We start from the raw sequence: 20,641 nt of genomic DNA, 5'->3' as shown, positions 1-20,641 counted from the left end.
CCTCCCGACTCAGACTGGGCCGCCCTCACCCCAGGCCAGTCCCAGGCCGGCGCTCAGCCTCCTCCCGAGCCAGGAGGGGCGTGCCTCCCTCCGGCCGCCCTCCCATTGTCTGTGCGGAGCCCGCGGAGGGGCTGCGAGGGGCGGGGCCGGGGCGGGCGGAGGGAGGGAGGGAGGGCGGAGGGAGGGGCAGGTGGGAGCGGAGGGGGCGGGGGGAGATGCTGAGCCTTCAGGGGCGGAGGAGGAGGCGGCGGCGGCGGCAGAGAGAGCGGGAGGAGGGACGGGAGGCAGGAAGAGGGCACCGAAGGCCGGGCCAGGTGGCTGGAGCGGGTGCCGGCTGCGCCGCGCGGCTCTCGGTTCCGACGGCCTCTCTCATGCGCTGAGGGCGCCCGGCTGGGCCGGGCCGGCAGCCGGAGGGAAGGCTCCTCTCCATGGTCCAGAAGACCAGCATGTCCCGGAGCCCTTACCCACCCTCCCAGGAGATCCCCATGGAGGTCTTCGACCCCAGCCCGCAGGTGAGGTGTGGTGGTCGGGCCCGAGGGCAGGGGGCCGCTGCCGCGGACCTTGTGGGGTCGGCTCGAGGGACGCGGGGAAGAAGGAGTTAGGTGCCCGGCGCGGAGGAGCGAGGGGCGCCTGCGCGCCCCCAGTCCCTGCCGGTTAATGATTGATGGGCGCTTGGCCCGGAGTTGGGCTGCGGTTTGGCGGAGCTGGGAGGGGGCGGTCGGGCCGCCTGTCACCCTCGCCTCGCCTCCCCCGCGTCAGGGTCCCTGCTCCGGGGCTGGAGAGTGGGGGAGCTGGCGGGGCATCCGGGGGTTGAGGGAGGCTCGAGAGCGAGCTCAGGCAAAGGGGGCGACGCAGAGCGCGCTCGGGGGCGCCAGGCCGGGGGTGGGTGGGGCGGGGGTGGCCCTGGGAGATGGCCGAGGCGGTGGTCAGGGCGGTGCCATCAGGCCTTCGGAGCCGCAGACACTGGCCTTTCGAGGGTGGGGAAGGGGCCGGCCCCGGGCTAGGCCCCCATCCTGGCACCTCAGCTACATCCTCATATTGGACCACCTTCCCTCCCCCAACACCCACGTTATCGTTCCTTCTCCACCCCCCTCCCCTCCCCAGCCTTAGAAAACGCCTCCAAAGTTTGGAAAGTTGGATGGATGCCAACTCACTGTCCTGGAGGGGAGGAAGCTGTGTTACCTGGGGGTTGGGGGGTGTCTGCCGCCCCACCCCCAGTCACACTTTTCCGGTGCCGGGTTATCCCCAGGAAGGGGCGTTCTTGGGTGTGGTGCGTGCCCATGGAGTGACCAGCAGGGTCTGGGGTGACTGGTCAGGGTCTAGGGTGGTCGTGCCAAGGGATTTTTCTGGGACAAGGCCATTCTCCAGTCTGGCAATACCCCAAGGCTAGGATACCATTAACTCTTTTCTTGCTGTGACCAGCCTGGAGCAACTGTAACCACCATGAAAATGTGGTTGATGGGCATGTGGGGGGGGGGGGTCAGGTTAGACCTAAAAATACCTCCCTTCTCCATCCCAGGCCCCTTGGAGCCTGGGAGGCAGCTGACTGGGGCCTTCCTTTCAGCTGTCCCTTGTCTCTCTGGGTGCCACTCCCTTTTCCCATCCTGGGGTGGTGGTGGTGGTGTGAAAGAGAGTCTGGGGCTCACTGGAGGATCCTCTTAAGTTTGTAGGGATCCTCAATCCTAGAGGTTGGGTATGTGTTTGGTTTGAGAGAAGAGGTTGGGAGGGAGGATTTTTGAAGGGTTCCCAGGTACCTTTCTCTCCTATCTATCCATGCTCCTTCTTGTACTCAGGCCCAAGGAACCAGAGCCCCTAGTCTGATCATGTCTTATCTAGTTTCTTGGGCATAGAAACTCTAGGATGGTAGCTGGGGGCAAGGGCTTGGAGGGCCTGAACCCTCCATCATTCCCTTCCCATGACTCTGGACTGGCCTGGGGCCAAGTGTGTATGTGAGTTAGGGAGGGCAAGGATGAGCCCCTTTGACAGGAGGCCTGGAAATACCTGAATGTGTGGCTGCTCGAGAGGTCAAGCAGTGTCCACTCCACCCAAGCCAGGAACCCAGGCAGTGAGGCTGAGCCGGCCTACCCCAGGGACTTGTGGGGGCTGTGTCCTAGGCTTGTCTTGGGGCAGGGCCAAGGGGCATTTAGATTGATGCAGCCTGGTGGTTACCATGGGGACCGGGCATGGACAGTGGCAGCCAGGGGTTAGAGAGTGGAAGCTTGAGCTCTCTCCCCCTTGGGGAGAGGCGTGACCACTGCGATGATCAAGAAGGGGCTGAGAAACAGTCGTGACAGGGTTGGTGGGTGGGGGCGGTGTTGCTAAATCTGCCCCCATGACACTGGGCTGGGTTGGGGTTAGATGTTTTCTTTCCAAATACAGTTGCATCCGTCCCCCTTAGCCCCCTGCCCAGAAATCTGGTTTTGGGTCTCCAAGAACTGAGAGCTGCCACTCCCCTCCCCACTCTGCGGAAAAATGAAGGCAAGATTCGGGCACGGGAAAAGCCAAGCTGGGCCCAGGTTGGCGATTCCTCTTCACCCTGGGGGCCACAGGCACACTTGGCCCCCCTCTGCTCCAGCTGAGGGGGAAAGGGAGGGGGACTTTCCCCAGCTCTCTCTGCCCCCCTCACACTGCAGGCAGCCTCTCCCTTCCCCGGAGGCCTCTGCAGCCTGCCCAGCATCTTAATTAGCTTTGCTGCCTAATGAGCCTCCAGCTTCTCAGCGCCTCCCTGTTCCCAGCCTCTCTGGCTTGGTTTGGGGGTTTCTGTACGAGCTTTCTAAGGTTCTCTCCCACTGTCCCCCACCCCAAGGCTGTGGTCTGGGCCCCCCCTCCCCCTCGGGCTGTACCATCTCTGGAAGAAGATGGGGGGTGGGGCTGTTCAGAGCAGGGAATGATACTCCCAAAGCTTGGCTGTTAGCTCTGGGCCTGATGGGATGAGGGTTGGGAACGGTCCTTTCTGATTCCACTCTTGTCCCTTCCTGGCTTCCCCAGGGCAAATACAGCAAGAGGAAAGGGCGGTTCAAAAGGTCGGATGGGAGCACGTCCTCAGATACGACATCCAACAGTTTTGTCCGCCAGGTAATGGGGAGGCTGGGCTGAGAGAAAGGAGGTGGCTGGTTGGTGGAGACCAGCATTGGTTACCTGGGTCTGAGGCTTTTCTCCAGGCACCCTCCTCCATGTCATTTGTCACCTGCCTGGAACCACCCCATCACCCTCACCCCCATGACCTCTCCTGCACACACTGTCAGCCTGCACCCACTGCCTCAGCCCCCGCCCTGCCCCTCCCCCAGCCCCAGGCACCAGCCCCTGCTGCCTGCCTGCGTCATCTCATTCAGGGACAGCCTGGCCTGCCTCCTCCTAGCTTGCTTCGGGCTGTCACCCACTCCCCCTGCCGGCTGTCTGCTTCCACGTCCTCCCCCAGAACCTGTGACAGCGTGGGGTAGACGCAGAGCCTAAGAGATGAGGAGCCAGGTCCTTTGGGTCCCTGGAGCCCTGGTGAGGTATGGTGAGGAAACGCCTCCTCCCATCTAGCTGACTGCTCTTGAATACGCAGAGAGAAAGTGTGTTGGAGGGGCCTAGGGCGGGAGGGCATTGGTTTTAGAGAGGAGGGTAGCCCAGCACCCCTGGCTGAAGGAGGCTGGATAGCTTTCTGGGGTCTTCTTTTCTCAGTCAGGAAGATGCCATTCTCATCTCTGTTCTCACTCCCAACCCCTGGCCATCTCGGGCTCAGGGAGGGGCAGCCAGAGAGGCATGTGGTTGCTATGGCTACAGAGCATCTCAACAAAACCTGGTACCCAAAAAAGGCGAGAGAGGCTTGGGATCAGACAAGGAAAGGGAGTATGTTGAAAGAGGAAATGGGCAGGGCATAAGAGAGCAGAGGACAGTAGGGAGGTCAGCCCCTGCACCCCCTTGGGCTGGAGAGAGAGGGTGGTGCCAGGCAGACCCACCGCAGATTGTGGAGTCAGGCCCTTTCTGCCTCTTCTGTCTCCACAACACTTGGCACATGTGAGCCCAGGCCTGACTTGAGAGGGTCAGACAAGCAGCCCTTCATCCCAGCATCTTCTAAGCACACAGACAGACGGGAAGTCCTTTCTTCAGTCTTTTCCTCATCCCTCCTGTTGCAGGACTCAGCCAGGGCCAGGGCCAGGGATAGGAGGAATGACGCTGTGCTCGGGGGTAACTCCTCTTGACAGAAGAGTCTTGGTTCCTTCAGTGTTTGCCACTCCAGAGGATCAGACCCCAGCCTCCAGTCCATCCTCCTCTCAGCTCCCTAGCTCTGACCCCCAGTAGGTGGCAGGGAGTAGGGGAGCAGGCCTTGCCACATCTCTGAGCTAAATATACCCTAGCAGTTTGCACATGTAGCAACTCTGCTTGTAACCTGAGCGCCCTGGGGGAACGGGCAGTTTGGGCCACCCCCTAGGCCTGCAGGGCCAGGCACTGAGGGCGCCGGGATGGAGGCGCCCAGCCGGACCCTCGTAGTGGTGAGCCAGGGATGGGGTGGGAGTCGGGGTGGGTGGGAGCAGCCCCAGTGGGAAAGCTGATGGGGGGGCCTCACTCTAGCCTGTCTCCTTGCCTCCTCGCTGTTTCCCCGCTCTTGCCATTTCTGATATGTCTATGTGCGTGCATGTCTGTGTGTGCGCGCGTGTGTGCGTACACACGTCTGTAAGGATCAGTAAATGCCTCTCTGCCACTCTGTCTCTGGGTCTGTTTCTCGGGCTCTCTGGGGCATCTGTCTCCTTGATCCTTAGTGCTCTCATCAGGAGGGGTGGAGAGTGGTAGATCAGCTGGTTTTTTTCACTCTCCTTCCCTTTTGTTTCTTTTCCAGCCTCCATTAGTGACCCCACTCCCACCCCAATCTTGCCCCTTCATGAGTCTCCTACTTTTGTGATTTGGCTGGGAAAGGAGTGGGCAACCTCACTAGCTAATGACTGGACCCTCTGGGGGAGGTGGGACTGTGTTTTCTCTCTTTCCTAGGTCCCCTGGGCATTCCTGGCCAAGTGACCCTTTCATGGCCTCAGGAAAGAACCCCGACACGTGTGTCGTCCTGCTCTTCCTCCAGTACCACCTGCCCCTGTCCCAGCATCACCACATTTGTGTAGTCACACAAATGCACACCTCCTGGCTCCTGCCCTCATGTGCCGCACATGGTCAGGGACACTCACACCTAGGGTGCCCCCCTGCCTGTGCTCAGGTGCATCTATATGCATTCAGTCGTGCATATCCAGCACATACCGTAGAACACAGCCTCCTAAATGCACTTGAAGTTGCACATCCAAGCACGCCTGTGAATAAGCATGTTCATTGACACTTTGGGCCTCACTCATGCGCCTGCATCCCTGAGGGAGTTCCTTGTGCTCTGGGATGGTCCGTGTGGTCAAGGCCAGCTTCCTGGCATAGCCAGACTTCTGGGCCTGCCTAGACCCTAGCAGCCAGCAGCCATAGAAATAAAGAGAGAGGCCTGCCCCATGTTCTGCTCTTCACTTGCCTCTTTTGCCTACACTACCCTAGAAATCTTAGGGTCTCGTTTTGGATCTTATGAGAGGCTGAGGGTTGGGTTTCCTCTGATTCTGGCCAGGGAAATAGGATTCTATCTCCCCTCACCTTTGAGCAGAAGATAGCAAAATTTTTGGTGGCCCCATCCTGCAGAGCGGGCTGCCCACTGCCAATTTTGCAGAGAGCTCAGGCCTATGTTGGTGGCTACTGGCCCTGGAAGGACTCTGGGCTTCTCCCGAGTCTATCTCAGCTGGTACGGTGCTGGGGGCAGGGGAGGGAAGGAGGAACAGGGAGTGGAGACCGTTCCCTGGCACTCCTCCCCTGCGCTGTGCCCCTATCAGGTTCCCACCCCTCCCTGGGCCCCAAGCAGCTGTTGTCGTGGGACTTGCTTTAACCCCCTGCTCGCTGCTGTCGCCCTTCCTAGGGCCACACTTTTCCCAGGGGCCTGCCAATCTCAGTCCCTGGCTTCTCTCATCTCATACCACCTTTTCCTAGCCCTTGTGGCATCACGTTGGGCTGGCTGGGGCTTGAGGCATTCATGACGGGTGGCCCCTCTGTGCCTCCCGAGGCCCAGGAACCAGGAGGCAGTGCGGGCCCTGAGCCGGCCCGGTCCGTTTTCAGGGCTCGGCGGAGTCCTACACCAGCCGGCCATCTGACTCTGACGTGTCTCTGGAGGAGGACCGGGAAGCCCTAAGGAAGGAGGCAGAGCGCCAGGCATTGGCCCAGCTCGAGAAAGCCAAGGTGAGAAATATGGAGTCAGGGGGCTGTGCTGGCTCTGTTTTCCCACCCCCAGGCCTTAGGGATGGCCTGAACAGACCAAGGGCCAAGTCTTGGCCCAGCCACTTTTCAGCTGGTGTACCCCAGGGCCTCGATGTGCCTCTGCCTTAAAGCTGTAAAATGTGGGCCATACTACTTGCCTTCTCATACAGGATAATAAGTGCTAAGTAGTGTTGCCGCACATAGTAGGAACTTGAGACTCCCCCCTTTTTTCTGGACTCAAACATCCCGGGCTGACCCCGATTAGCTGTGTGATCTCAGGTGAGCCGCTTAACCTTTCTGAACTTTAGTCTCCTCATTCATTAAGATGAAGGTAATAGGGGCGCCTGGGTGGCTCAGTCATTAAGCGTCTGCCTTCGGCTCAGGTCATGATCCCAGGGTCCTGGGATCGAGCCCCGCATCGGGCTCCCTGCTCCGCGGGAAGCCTGCTTCTCCCTCTCCCACTCCCCCTGCTTGTGTTCCCTCTCTCGCTGTGTCTCTCTCTGTCAAATAAATAAATAAAATCTTAAAAAAAAAAAAAAAGATGAAGATAATAATAGTAGTTAACTTTTTTATTTTTTAAGATTTTATTTTATTTTGTTTTAAGTAATCTTTACACCCAGTGTGGGGCCCGAACTTCCAACCCCGAGATCAAGAGTCCTCCACTGACTGAGCCAGCCAGGCGCCCCTAGTAGTTGACTTTTTAAGGTTTTTGTGGTGAATAAATGAGGTAATGCTTGTAAAACATGTTAACACGGCCTGGCACAGTAAACCATAGCTTTGGTTGTTATTATTATTATTGTTGTTGCTGTTATCATTAGTAATACTCTTTCTGGATGTCATTCCAGGCTAATACTTACCATCCCCAGTGGCCCCCTTCATCCTGAGAAGGCTGAATTCTATTTTTTTTTCAATTGTGAAATTTAATGTACATACAGGAAAACCACTTACACAATTCAGTATACTTTTCAATGATCAACACAACAAACCTCCACATCATCCCCATCCCACTGCGGTACGTCGTGGCTTAACCCTCTGGTTGTCATTCTCCCTGTGCACCTCTAGACCAAGCCCGTGGCATTTGCTGTGCGAACAAATGTCGGCTACAACCCATCTCCTGGGGATGAGGTGCCAGTGCAGGGACTGGCCATCACCTTCGAGCCCAAGGACTTCCTGCACATCAAAGAGGTGGAGAGAGCATCTGGTGTCTGGAAGGAGGGCAGGGTAGTGGGTGCCAGGAGAAGGGCAGCTGGAGTTCTAGCGGAAAAAGACTTCTGAGCCAAGCAGAGCTCGGCTGAATCTGCTGTGTGATCTTAGACAAAGCTCTTCCCCTCTCTGAGCCTCTAATTTTCATTGGTAAAATGGGGTGGTGATGCCAAGGTCCCACGGATGTCGAGAGGGTTGTGATGAGATTTGTTAAGTAGGGTGGGAGTGTGCAGGCACATGTGGGTGTCAGCATTCGCCCCTCTCCCTGCCTTTCCAGGGTGGGGTGGGCACATGGTGGGACAGGGATGTGTGGGGGGTGCGGTGGTCCATGGCCCAAGGGGCTACAGGTCACGGAGTTGTTCTAAGGATTGGGTGCTGTGCTCAGAGGCTAGAGCCAGGGACCAGCTCTTCAGAGGTGCCACCCCCTGGGGAGGCGTCGCAGGTCCCAGGGGGGTTTCTTCATAGGGTGGCTGCTGGCTTGCCCCTCCAATCTCGCTCTTGGTCTCTCCCACCCCACCTGATGTTGCTGTTTGCAGAAATATAATAACGACTGGTGGATCGGGCGACTGGTGAAGGAGGGCTGTGAGGTTGGCTTTATCCCCAGCCCTGTCAAACTGGACAGCCTGCGCCTCCTGCAGGAACAGAAGCTGCGCCAGAACCGCCTCAGCTCCAGGTGTCTAGCTGGGGACCGGGAGGGGGCCGTCCAGCTGGGACTAGGCCGCAAGGGTTGACCCATTGCCCCGAGGGCATAGCCGCGTACAGCGTCACCCGTGGGGCTGGAGAATCTCCGGGGTGGGGGGGCAGGCAGCATAGGAGAGAACAAGCTTCCCCCACCCTCACGCCCACCCCTCTGCTCACAGCTCCGTTTGTCTCTCTGCCCACACAGCAAATCAGGTGACAACTCCAGCTCCAGCCTAGGAGACGTGGTGACTGGCACCCGCCGCCCCACGCCCCCTGCCAGTGGTAAGAGCTGCTACCACCTTAGAGAATGGCGGGGGTGGGGTGGGGGAGCTCCTGGGGGGGGTGGTCTCTGCACTGCCTGTCCCCTCCTTTCCCTGCAGTAGGGGGCGCCCCAGCCCTGAGTCCTCCAAACACACCCAGCGGTACCCCCTCCGTGAAGAGTAGGATGCCCCCCAAGCTGGGCCCGTCAGCGCCCGTTCTCCTGTGTCTCTCCTTCCTGTTTCTTTGGTAGCTCCATCTCTCTGCCTGACTCCCCTGCCCCGACCCCATTCATTTCTCCTAGCTCTGTTCCATTCACCTCTTCTTCTTTCTTTTCTCCCCACCCCATCCCTGCCTTCTGTACTTGTGTCTCCATGTCCATCCCACCCCTCCCCACCTCGCCTCCCTCCTGTCTCCTGACTGCGGTCCAGGTAATGAGATGACTAACTTAGCCTTTGAACTAGACCCCCTAGAGCTAGAGGATGAGGAGGCAGAGCTCGGGGAGCAGAGCGGCTCTGCCAAGACTAGCTTTAGCAGTGTTACCACCCCGCCACCCCATGGCAAACGCATCCCCTTCTTCAAGAAGGTAATTCTTGCTGGGTTCTGGCCAGAGGGCAGGGGGTCAGGGCCCGGCTCTTGGGCAGGGGGAGGGGCCGAATCGGATTCAGACGCAGTGCCAGCCCAATTCTGTGGGGAGCAGGGCCTCCTGCCAAGGAGCAGGGAGGGCGGCATGGCACCAGGAGCGGGCGCGTCCAGCTCCACGCACCACCCCGCTCCGGCCCACCCCCAGGAAGGGATGTTTCTTGCAGTCAAAGCACCCCTTCCCTTGGAAGGCTGTGCCCCTTGCCCCACCACCCCCGGAAGCAGGAGCTGGTGGTAACGAAACTGGGATATTCCATGTTTGCCCTGCACCCCAGCATGGGATGGGGAGAGCGGAATGGTGAACCCTTCTTGGTCTTTTTTGGACTCCGTGGGGCTAGGGTGGGCATGTGGGGGTCTACTGGCTGCACAGCAGGACAGTTTAAGGAACCCTTCAAATGGGCAGGTTGGACTGCACTAGAGGCAGGAGATGGGCACCAAATTAGGGGCTGTCACCCTTTCCAGAACTTTCCCAAGACCCAGAAAGGGGAAGGGTAGGTGGGAATATTCACAAGTCCACTGGACTGTCAGTCCTTCTCCCAGCCCTGATCTAGGGCCATCTCTGGCTCCCTCTTGGCATGGGGTCCCGTCCCCTCTCTCTGGCTCTGTCTGTCACTAACACGCATGCCCTGTTATCTCTCCTCGTCTGCCCACTCTCCCTCCCTCTCTTGTCCTGGCTCCTTCCTTGCCTTCTGCCCCTGCCTGGGTGCCCTCCCCTCTCTCCCCCGCCTCCCTACTCTTGGCAATCTCTGGACCCAGCCAAACAGAAGCAGAAGTCGGTGAGTATCACAGCTTTCTGTGTCCCCCTCCCCACCCCCTGGGATGAGCTGGTGGGACCTTCTAACACCCATTCTCGTGCCCTCTCTACCCACCCCCCATTTCCCTCACCCTTCCTGGTTCTCCTTGGCCATCCCTCCCCATCCCCACCCCCATCCCCCACATCTGGGTTCTGGGAGCAGGGGGAGGAAAGAATGCATGGGGGAGCCTGGAGGCTGGGGAAGAGGGGCTAATGCCATCTCCACTCTGGGGTTTCCCCTCCCTGCTTCCCCCTCAGACAGAGCATGTGCCCCCCTATGACGTGGTACCTTCCATGAGGCCCATCATCCTGGTGGGACCATCGCTCAAGGGCTATGAGGTAGGAGCCCCTAGAGGGGTATGGACCCAGAGGGGCCCAGATCTCTAGAGAGATGCTACAGAAAGTTTCAGACCCCAGGGAGATCCCCTGGAAGGGCCCAGATTCCCAGGGTATCTCCCCAGAGGGCTACAGACCTTCGGAGAAGCCCCCAGAGGGGCCTGACCCACAGGGAGACTCACTCAGAAGGGTGCAGTCCCCTTCCCCCAAGACACCCCCAAGAAGGTTCCTCCCAGAGAATCCACCTAGAAGAACCTTTGGAATCAGAGACCCCATCAGAGGCTCCTCAGACCTAGAAGGAACCCCCCCACCTCCCCCAGGGGGCCATTTACCTCAGGAATTAAAGAAGAAAATGGAATGTGAGGGTGTAAATACTCGGCAGCCCACCCTTCCTGAGTGGCTTTAAACACCTCACTCCCCCCCCAACACACCCCCTAATCTCAGGTTACAGACATGATGCAGAAAGCTTTATTTGACTTCCTGAAGCATCGATTTGATGGCAGGTAAGACCCTGGGAGCTGGCTTCCCAACCCCATTGTGGTCCTGGGCTGCTGGGAATGGGCAGGGTGGGCTTGAATGCTGATCCTGGGCCTCCTTGTACTGAGGGCTAGGAGGCAGGCCTGGAGCCTGGGGAGTGAGCAGGGCATTCAAGCCCACCCTGATCCCTCACTCCCCTTGCCCCATCCCTCAGGATCTCCATCACTCGTGTGACGGCAGACATTTCCCTGGCTAAGCGCTCAGTCCTCAACAACCCCAGCAAACACATCATCATTGAGCGCTCCAACACACGCTCCAGCTTGGGTAAGCCCACCCTGCGACGTGGGGCGGTGGGGGGGTGCATCTCCAGAGGGTTGGATTGTCCATTGCCTCTTGGGGAGGCCCCCCTACATTCCCCCTTCCCCATAACTCCGTGTCCCCCAGCTGAGGTTCAGAGCGAGATCGAGCGAATCTTTGAGCTGGCCCGGACCCTTCAGTTGGTTGCTCTGGATGCTGACACCATCAACCACCCAGCCCAGCTCTCTAAGACCTCACTGGCCCCCATCATTGTTTACATCAAGATCACCTCTCCAAAGGTAGGTGAAAGAGCCTGACCCTCGTGGGGACAGGAGTGCTCTGGGGTTGGGTGGCCTGTATTTCAATCCCAGCAACTGCTTATTAACTGTGTGACCGAATCTCCCCGAGCCTTATTTTCCTCCTTTGTAAAACTCCATCAAATGGACATTGTGAAAATCGAACCTAATGTGAATGCTTAGCACTTAGCAAAGGGTCTGGTATAATGTGCCTCATCATGTATTAGCTAGTATAAGTATCATTATAGTGTCATGCAGGCCAGCCCCCTGTCTCCGCTCTGGTTGACCTCCCATCCTTGATCCAGAAAACTGAAAGAATTCTGTGCTTTTTCTCCGCAGTGTCACCCAACTACTTGGCAGTTGGGAGGTCTTTTCTGTCATTTGATTTTGTCACTTTTTGCTGCACTGTCCTCGCTTGGACCTTGATAGAAATGAATTGGTAGGAAGGCTGATTTACTTCTTGTTCGTATTGCGGCTCTGTGAGATTCCCCTCCTAGACGTTAGCGGGGGTTTGAGAAACATGGAAGGAGAGTTTAGGTGAAGGATTTGAAGTAAGAAAACAGCATTGGGTTCAACCCTTTGCTCTGGTTGACTTATTCATTCATTCATACACTCACTTTTGTTGTTTGGTTGTTGTTCTGTTATTGAGCTTGGGATCTCTGGAGGATTTATTTAGCCTCCGTGCCTCAATTTCTTCACCTATGAAATGGGAATTGAAATCTCTCCCTTGTTATTGTTGAGGGGATTTGAGGTGATGATGGAAAGAGCCCTGAGTTCTGTCTGATTCATGACTGACAACCAAGGGTGGTAATTGTTCCCATTTTATGAAGACACCCTATGAGCGGAGCACCCAGGCACCCCAACCTTTCTGAGCCCTAAGTTTCTAATGAGCGGAAAGGGGAGGATAGGATTGAAGTCCTTCCTGGGGTGGTTGAAAGGATCTAATGAGATAATGGATACAAAAACACTCCGTGAGCTGGCAAGTAACCAATCCTTCCATTTCTCCCAGGAGCACTGACCAAGGTGAAGGGTGGGGACTCTGGAGCCAGGGCGCCCAGAGTTAATGAACCAACACTGTACTCCCAGCTCTGTGCTCCTTTGGCAAAGTCCCCTAATGTCTCTGTGCCCGTGTCCTCACCTGCAAAACAGAGATCCTCACATGGTGGTTGTGAGGATGACATAGGTGGATTAACCATGCAAGGTGCCCAGGACCTACTAAGCACTATATCTATTCTTTTTTTTTTTTTTAGATTTTTGTTTTGAAACAATTCCAAATCTAGACAAGAGTTGCCGGAAGAGTACCAAGAACTGCCATTCTTTGAATGCCCTTCACTAAGATTCAGTAATTTTTTAACAGCTTTATTGAGATAATTCACACACCATTCAATTCAGCCATTTAAAGTATATTATTTCGTTTTCTCCAGATTCACTAATTTTGAACGTTTTGCCACATTTTATCTTTAGGTATGTGTTATGTATATGTGAATATATTTTTTTTCTGAATTACTTGAGAGTAGGTTGTAGATACCATGTCTTTATTCCTAAATATTTCAATGTGTATTTCTTAAGAACCGAGGACATTAATCTACATAACCACAGTACAGTTGCCAAATTCAAGAAATATTTTAGTCCTTCATTTTTCTTTTTTAATTTATTTTTTATTTTTATTTACTTATTTTTTTATAAAGATTTTATTTATTTTTCTGACAGAGAGAGACACAGCGAGAGAGGGAGCACAAGCAGGGGGAGTGGGAGAGGGAGAAAGAGAAGCAGGCTTCCCGCTGAGCAGGGAGCCCGATGTGGGGCTCGATCCCAGGACCCTGGGATCATGACCTGAGCCGAAGGCAGACGCTTAACGACTGAGCCACCCAGGCGCCCCGTCCTTCATTTTTCAATTGTCCCAATAATGCCCTTTATGGCAATTTCTCCCTCAACCCAGGATCACGTGTTACATTTAGTTGCTTTATCTCTCTCTCTTTTTTTTTTAAGAGTTTATTTATTTGACAGAGCACAAGCTGAGGGAGAGAGAGGGAGAAGCAGGCTCCCTGCTGAGCAGGGACTCCAATGTGGGACTCGATCCCAGGACCCTGGGATCATGACCTGGGCTGAAGGCAGCTGCTTAACCTTCTGAGCCCCCCCAGGCACCTCTCCCTTTCACATTCTTTTTTTTTTTTTTTTAAAGATTTTTATTTATTTATTTGACAGAGACACAGCAAGAGAGGGAACACAAGCAGGGGGAGTGGGAGAGGGAGAAGCAGGCTTCCCGCCAAGCAGGGAGCCCGATGCGGGGCTCGATCCCAGCACTCTGGGATCATGACCTGAGCCGAAGGCAGACACTTAACGACTGAGCCCCCCAGGCGCCCCTCTCTTTCACATTCTTAAACTGGAACAGTTCCCCAGCCTTTCTTGGATTTTTACGACACTGACGTTTTTGAAGAGTACAGACCACCGACTTTGTAGACTGTTCCTCAGTGTGGGTTTGCTTGATGTTTCCTTGTGATGAGGCTTAGGTTTTGCATTTTGGTGCAATGTGTCTCTCCGAGCGTGTTGCATCAAGAGGCACGAGGTGTCTGCTGTGTCATTGGTGACATTAACTTTGATCATTTCGTTAAGGTCATGGCTTTCTGGTTAGCTGTTACTACTGTTATCATGATTGCTGTGGAGATGAGAATAATAATAGTGGCTACCTCATGAGATTATTGTCAGGACTAAATGGACTGATCATATGGAAAGCACAGACCAGTGCCTGTTCGCAGCAAGTGTCCCGTCAAAGATGGCTGCTGCCGTTCCCATGGGGATGCCACCTGGAGAATGAAGCCTGTAAAGTGACAGGGATCAGGAAGGCGAATCACTGCCTTTCAGATAGCCCCTTCCCAGGAGAGCCTGGCATGAGACCCGGGAGAGAGCCTGAGCACTGTGTAAGGAGGGACACAGGGCTGGCGAGGTCATTTCTGATGAGGTGGCCAGGGCTGAGAATCATCCAACATCCACCCCCCGCCCCCCCCCCCCCAGGTCCCCCTGCCCCCGTCCTGACACGCTAGCTCCACCCAGGACCTGCTTCTCTGATTTGGTGCATTGCGAGATCCCTCTAGCTCTGCTTCTCTCGCCCCAAACTAGGTACTTCAGAGGCTCATCAAGTCCCGAGGGAAGTCTCAGTCCAAACACCTCAATGTCCAAATAGCGGCCTCCGAGAAGCTGGCGCAGTGTCCCCCCGTGAGTGCTCAGACCCTGGGAAAGGGGAGATATTTGGGTTCTCCTGTTTCCTCTGGCCTGCATGAGAGACAGAGCGACCAGGAGCACCAGGGTGGGGTCTATAGGTACGAACTGGTCTCCCTGGAAAAGAGCGCCGGACAGGCAGTCAGAGACCGCGTTCGAGCCCCGGAAGCCCCCCACTTCTCTGTGGGGTCAAGCCGGGGTTGCCTTATATCCAGGATGAGAGAGTTGGACTGTCTGGGTGCCAAGACCTCTTGTAGTTCTGCCAGTGTATGTTTCTGAGAGTCCTCCTCTTCCTGGACACCCAGAGGTTTCTTTTTAACTTTGTCCTTCAACCCTTTGACTCCACCCACTGCACCCAGGCCACACCCTCACCCCCTCGGTCACGCCCGGCTCATCCCAGCCCCGCCCCTAAACCCGCCTCCGCAGGAAATGTTTGACATCATCCTGGACGAGAACCAATTGGAGGACGCCTGCGAGCACTTGGCCGAATACTTGGAAGCCTATTGGAAGGCCACACACCCGCCCAGCAGCACTCCGCCCAATCCGCTGCTGAACCGTACCATGGCTACTGCCGCTCTGGCCGCCAGCCCTGCCCCTGTCTCCAACCTCCAGGTACAGGTGCTCACCTCACTCAGGAGAAATCTCAGCTTCTGGGGCGGGCTGGAGGCCTCTCAGCGGGCCAGGTCGGTGCCCCAGCAGCAGGAGCACGCCATGTAGGTGTCCCACCCATCACCCCTCCTGCCCAAGGCTCGACCTGGAGCGCAGGGAACATGGGGAAGGAAGGGAAGAGCCTTATTTTGTAAAATATGTGGTGAGTGGCAGCTTCTGGTGTCTGTGGTTTTTGATGGGATGGGGGCTGGCTGGTGGTGCCTCCCTGGGCCTGGTCCCATAGGACTACAGCTGCCGCCCTAGGGGCTTTTGGATATGAGGCCTGATTGGGGCCTTATTAAATAGATAGGAGATGAGGAGGAAAACATAAGGAAGACTGATATTTTCATTCACTGGACTTCACACCCACTTAGGTTTTATTTTTTAAATTTATTTATTTATTTTAGATTTTAATTATTTATTTGAGAGAGAGAGAATGAGAGAGAGCACATGCGAGGGGGGAGGGTCAGAGGGAGAAGCAGATTCCCTGCCCAGCAGGGAGCCCGTTGCGGGACTCGATCCAGGGACTCCAGGATCATGACCCGAGCCGAAGGCAGTCGCCCAACCAACTGAGCCACCCAGGCGCCCCTAAATTTATTTTTTTAAAGTAATCTCTACACCCAGTGTGGAGTTGGATCTCATGGCCGAGAGATCAAGAGTTGCATGCTCTGCCGACTGAGCCAGCCAGGAGCCCCCACACCCATTTTAGACCCAGCAGAGCAAGGGCCATCAACCCCAGGCAGTTCCCACAGAGCAGGGCCATTAAGCCCAGAGAGACTGTCCCTTCTCTCAGAGCCCTAATCCCAGGAGTTTCCTCAGAGGGGACCCAGAATGAAGCATCTTCTCTGAGTTGATGCCCTACCTTCCATCCTTCTCCCAGTGAAACAGCTTCCAGGAAAGGTCCTCCTGTGGGTGCCCTGCCCTGGCTGGACCTCCTCCCCTGGATGCTGCTTCCCATCTCTAGGCTCACACCATTAAGTATTTGGTTCTAGATTAGAGCCAGAAGAGAGCCATGAAATCATTCTAAGAACATTGCTTTTCAAATTTGTTTTCAGTAACAGAGCTCATTTGTTCATTGAAACTTCTAAGGAAGCTCAGTATATAAAGTGGCCCTGCTCTGCTCAGAGGGAGCCGGGGGCTTGGCTTCCGTTTCACCTCTACAGGGACCCCTGAAGCACTTTGTGCCCTTCCCGCCACCTTGGGTCTCCAGGGAACAGCTTGGAAATTGCTGGTCTAATCCCCATCATACCACCGCAGAGAAACTGGGACATAGAGAGGAGAGTCATTTGCTCAGGGTCACACAGCTTGAAGTGGCAAGGGATGGGACTAGAACCCAGGCCTTCTTGCACCCCACCCAGCCGCCTCCATGGTGGCATGAGCATCAGATCACCTTTCTGTGGCATTTGGTGCTGAGGATGTTGGGCCACCTCATTGTCTCTGGGGGAGGGGTGGGGAGTGTGTATGGAGTGGGGTGGAGACCCATCAGCTTTCCCCAGGCTGCTGCTTTCGTTTTTTGCTGGGGCCCGGGGAGGAATCCTTTCATCCCTGGAGACTTTGTCATCTGACCAGGGAACGGATGGGGGAGGTGTGGGGCTCTGGAAGCCTGTGATTAGGGTCTGGTTTGGGCTGAAGGAACTGGGGTTAGTGAGCTCAAGCTGAAATCCCCTTAGTATATTTGGAAAACTGGGGCAGTGACTAACCCAATCAACCACTAATGAGTGGCGATGCTAATGAGCTGTTAATGATGATTTAGCCCAAGACAGATTAATGACGTGCATTGAGGAAGCAATGACTAATTATTCGTGGGCTCTCTACCATGGTTACCGGAAGAGTTCATGCCTCCTCCTGTCTTACGAAGGTTGGGTGCCTCCTGTCCCAATAGAGGAGCAAATGCCCTGAGGTCTGTCCTCTGGCTGGGCTGCCCATCCCCTAGAGCCAGCACCCACCTCCTTTAGCCAGGCTGGGTGTCTTGGTGCCATCACTAACCTGCCTTGCTTTGTTGTGTCTCTCTCACCCCTGCCTGATCTGCATGGTGTGTGCTGTACGTCTGCTAACCAGGGACCCTACCTTGCTTCCGGGGACCAGTCGTTGGAACGGGCCACCGGGGAGCACGCCAGCGTGCACGAGTACCCCGGGGAGCTGGGCCAGCCCCCGGGCCTTTACCCCAGCAGCCACCCACCAGGCCGGGTGGGCACCCTGCGGGCACTGTCTCGCCAAGACACGTTTGATGCCGACACCCCTGGCAACCGAAACTCTGCCTACACGGAGCTGGGAGACTCATGTGTGGACATGGAAACTGACCCTTCAGAGGGGCCAGGGTTCGGAGACCCTGCAGGGGGCAGCACCCCATCGGCCCGGCAGGGATCCTGGGAGGATGAGGAAGAAGACTATGAAGAGGAGCTGACCGACAACCGGAACCGTGGCCGGAATAAGGCCCGCTACTGCGCAGAGGGTGGGGGTCCAGTTTTGGGGCGCAACAAGAATGAGCTGGAAGGCTGGGGGCGAGGTGTCTACATCCGCTGAGAAGCAGGGGCCACACAGTGGCCCAGGGGAGGGGAGGGACCGAGGGGCTCACCACAGGGGTGTATCTTTCCTCCAGGGGGGCGCTGTCTCCCTCTCAGATGCCTTCGCTGGATGTTTGGGGTTTCTTTGGTGGTAGCATCCCAGCGCCTGGGATTCCCTTAAAGCCCAGCTGTAGGTTTTCACTTACTGCTGTGGATGGATGGGGGGATGCCCATCTTCCTGCAGTGTCCCTTTTCCCCCACCTCAGGGGGCTCCCTCTGCTCACTCCCAGAGAAAAGGTGCACTTCCTTAACTCTTTCTACTTGGGGCTCTAAATAAGGGTCCTAAATGGGGTAGCCCCTTTTTTCCCCAACCTGGAGTATTTGGGAAGGGTAAGGGGGCTTCTATAGACTCCTTCCCGTGAGGGCTCTCTTCCCTGAACCCCAGACCCAGGTTCTTTCACCATGCCCACCCCTCTCCCAGCTTCCTGGCAGCATTGTCTGGTGGGTGAAAGGTATAGAATGGAAGCCCCATGGGGAACTTGTCTTGGGAGGGGTCTGGGTAGAGAGCGGCAGGCATCAAATGTAGTGCCCTCTGCCGGACCCGGACCCCTGAGGAGCGGGCAGCCGGAGACCCTGCTACCCACCCCACCACTTCCATGCCTCAGCCTCTACCTGCGCCAGGAATGAGCTTTGCCTACAACCTCCCTTGCCTACTGCCATCAGAAAAGGGGGCCCCTCTGCGTCTGAGCCCCCCACCCCGTTTCACCTGGGTGTGGCACCCATGGAACATTCTAGTCCGCCTCATTTTGAAACCAAAAAAACTGCTCCTTCACTTTCGCCCGGAGGCCCCAGGGGAGAGGCCCTGTGGGTTGGTGCCCAAGAGGTAATCGCTGCCCCAGGGGTCACCTCGGGGCCTCGGATCTCCCCTGGGGGGCTTGGCTGCTGCTGGTCTTGCTCTGCATTTGCCTCTTGTGATCCTGTCCTTACCCCACGTCCACTTCCCCCCAGGAGATGCCTTGGTACCCCCTCTGGCCCCTCCAGTGGTCCTCGGCCTAGCATCCCTACAGCCCCGCAGCCCTGCCCCTCCCCAGCACGCAGTGGGGCCAGAGAGAGCCGACTGTGCCAACGAGGACTGGGCCCTGCCCGGCTGCCCTCCTCGGGGATGGGCGCCTCATCCCTGTCTCGCCACCTGTGCCGGTGTGGTCCCCCCCCCCCAACGTGGGGTGGGGTGTAGCTTCCACTCACTGGTTAGAAGACACCACTGCCCAGTGTCCCTCCCCTCCCTCCCTGTCTGGTGTCCTGTGCCCCCATCTGTCTGTCTGTCCGTCTGTACTCCCCTAGAAGTATTTGGTCACATATAAAACCGCCGTCCTGTCCTTTGCAGCTGCCTCCCGAGCCTGCTTCTTCGTTCCTGCCACGCGGTCAGCCTGGGCAGATGGGAGCTGCCGCCACGCAGGGGAGTGTGAAGGGGCGGGCACGGGGACAAGCCGTGCCCCGAGCCCTGGATTGACCAGGACAGACGGGGCTTTGTTTGGCGGCTCTCTGAGGCCTCACGGTCCTGTGTGGCCAGTTTCAGCTGCTGCTTCCCATTCAGTCCCAAGCCTTACCCGTTTCCCCACAAGCAGAGCCAGAAAAGAATGGGAAGCTGAGGTGGAGAAGTGGGGTGTCGCAGGCATGATTCCGTGGGTGAGATCCAGCTTTTCTGGTCCGGGGGCCTTGGCTGCTGCCCAGCACCTCCTGAGGGTGACCGAGTTCCCTCTGGCTCCCTCCTCCACTGATGGCCCTGCTAACCATCTTTGGGAGATGGAAGAGGTCTACTGGGCGGGGGCAGAGAATGGGGGCTCCACCAGCCCCAGCCGAGAACATCGAGAGAGAGTTGGCAGGGGATTATGTCAGTTCCGTCATCCCCAGCTGGCAGGATGTGGACCCCAGACTTGTCGTGCCTGGCACCCGTATCCTGCCTCACGTGGCACTCACAAACCATGTCGCCACTCTCCTGGTTCTTGTTTCTGGGGTGGTGGACCTGGAGGACTAGAGCTCCTGGGTCCCTTACCTGAATGTTTCTGCCCAAAGTGTGTGTGGGGGGGGGTGTGTGTAGGGCAGCAGACATCTAGACCTTCCAGGTGAGGGGTTAGCAGACCCCAGGAAAGGAACTGGGCAGGTCCGCAGGTCAGGTAGCTGGCCCAAGGTCCCAGGGAGTTGACGGCAAAGACTGCTGGGGTTGGAGTCCAGTCTCTGCCTCCCAGCCTAGCGCTCTGACCCCACTGCCTTTCAATGGAATCAATCCTTTATTCCTGTGTTTACTCATTGGACATTTACTGAGCACCTACCATGTACCAGGCACAAGTCTAAAAGGGAGCCACAGACAATTCAGGACAGCACGGTGAGCTCTCTGCTGGGAGAAGCACTGGGTTCTCCAGGAACCTGGTAGAAGGGTGATTCCCTTAGCCTGGGGAGGTCAGGAGAGGCTTCTCAGAGGAGGTGAGGCTTGAGTGAAGTCTAGAAGGCTGGTTAGGAGTTAACCTGGGTGGGCAGGGGGGGAAGTGTTCAAGACAGGGGAAGCAGGTAACATGCATGGCATGTTCCTGGTACTTCACCAGCAAAGTGTGCTCAAGGGGGTGGTCAGAGAAGGGCCGGCAGGAGCAGATCACGGTGGACCTTGAGTCATGTGAAGGAGTCTGGGCTTTGTCCTGAAGCTGCTGTGCAGAAATTGAAGGATTGTGAGCAGCAATGACAAAGTTGCCTTGGTTGCGGTTTGGAGCATAGATTGGTGCCTAGCTTGGACACAGCTGCAGTACTCTGGGTAAGAAACAAGGGTGAATGGAACACTATCAAAAACTAATGATGTAATGTATGGTGATTAACATAACATAATTAAAAAAAAAAGAAGAAACAAGGGTGGGCTGCACTGGGCCATAGCAGGGGGATGGGAAAGGAGGCAATGGCTGCCAGAAACATCTAGCAGTTAGAATCCAGAGCTCGTGGAGAGCAATTGGAGGTGGCCAGTGAGAGACAGGGAGGCGTCTGGGGGCGACTATGGG

General features: G+C 56.4%; 1 protein-coding gene across 5 annotated transcripts; it reads left to right on the top strand.

Moving 5' to 3' along the window:
* Positions 1–241: 241 nt before the first annotated feature.
* CACNB1 (calcium voltage-gated channel auxiliary subunit beta 1) lies at positions 242–20,106 on the top strand. 5 transcript variants are annotated; one of them, XM_045889006.3, is made up of 14 exons: positions 242–512; positions 2,989–3,075; positions 6,112–6,231; positions 7,312–7,434; positions 7,989–8,125; positions 8,339–8,415; positions 9,790–9,809; positions 10,085–10,165; positions 10,607–10,665; positions 10,854–10,963; positions 11,084–11,235; positions 14,350–14,445; positions 14,875–15,060; positions 17,155–20,106. In XM_045889006.3, the coding sequence occupies exons 1-14, from the start codon at positions 429–431 to the stop codon at positions 17,617–17,619; spliced, it is 1,797 nt and encodes a 598-aa protein (XP_045744962.1). In that variant the 5' UTR covers positions 242–428; the 3' UTR covers positions 17,620–20,106. The 5 variants fall into 5 exon arrangements, with proteins under 5 accessions (XP_045744962.1, XP_064439643.1, XP_064439644.1 ...); XM_064583573.1 differs by lacking the exon at positions 9,790–9,809 and adding an exon at positions 8,823–8,977 and having other exon boundaries at positions 17,155–20,104; XM_064583574.1 differs by lacking the exons at positions 9,790–9,809; positions 10,085–10,165 and adding an exon at positions 8,823–8,977 and having other exon boundaries at positions 17,155–20,105.
* Positions 20,107–20,641: the final 535 nt, after the last annotated feature.

Source organism: Mirounga angustirostris, unplaced genomic scaffold, assembly GCF_029215605.1.
Source record: "Mirounga angustirostris isolate CCGP_5_RB_7025 unplaced genomic scaffold, mMirAng1.0.hap1 SCAF_17, whole genome shotgun sequence".
Taxonomy (NCBI): domain Eukaryota; kingdom Metazoa; phylum Chordata; class Mammalia; order Carnivora; family Phocidae; genus Mirounga; species Mirounga angustirostris.
The sequence above is the reverse complement of the archived record's forward strand: the minus strand, read 5'-3'. Positions and strand labels throughout refer to the sequence as shown.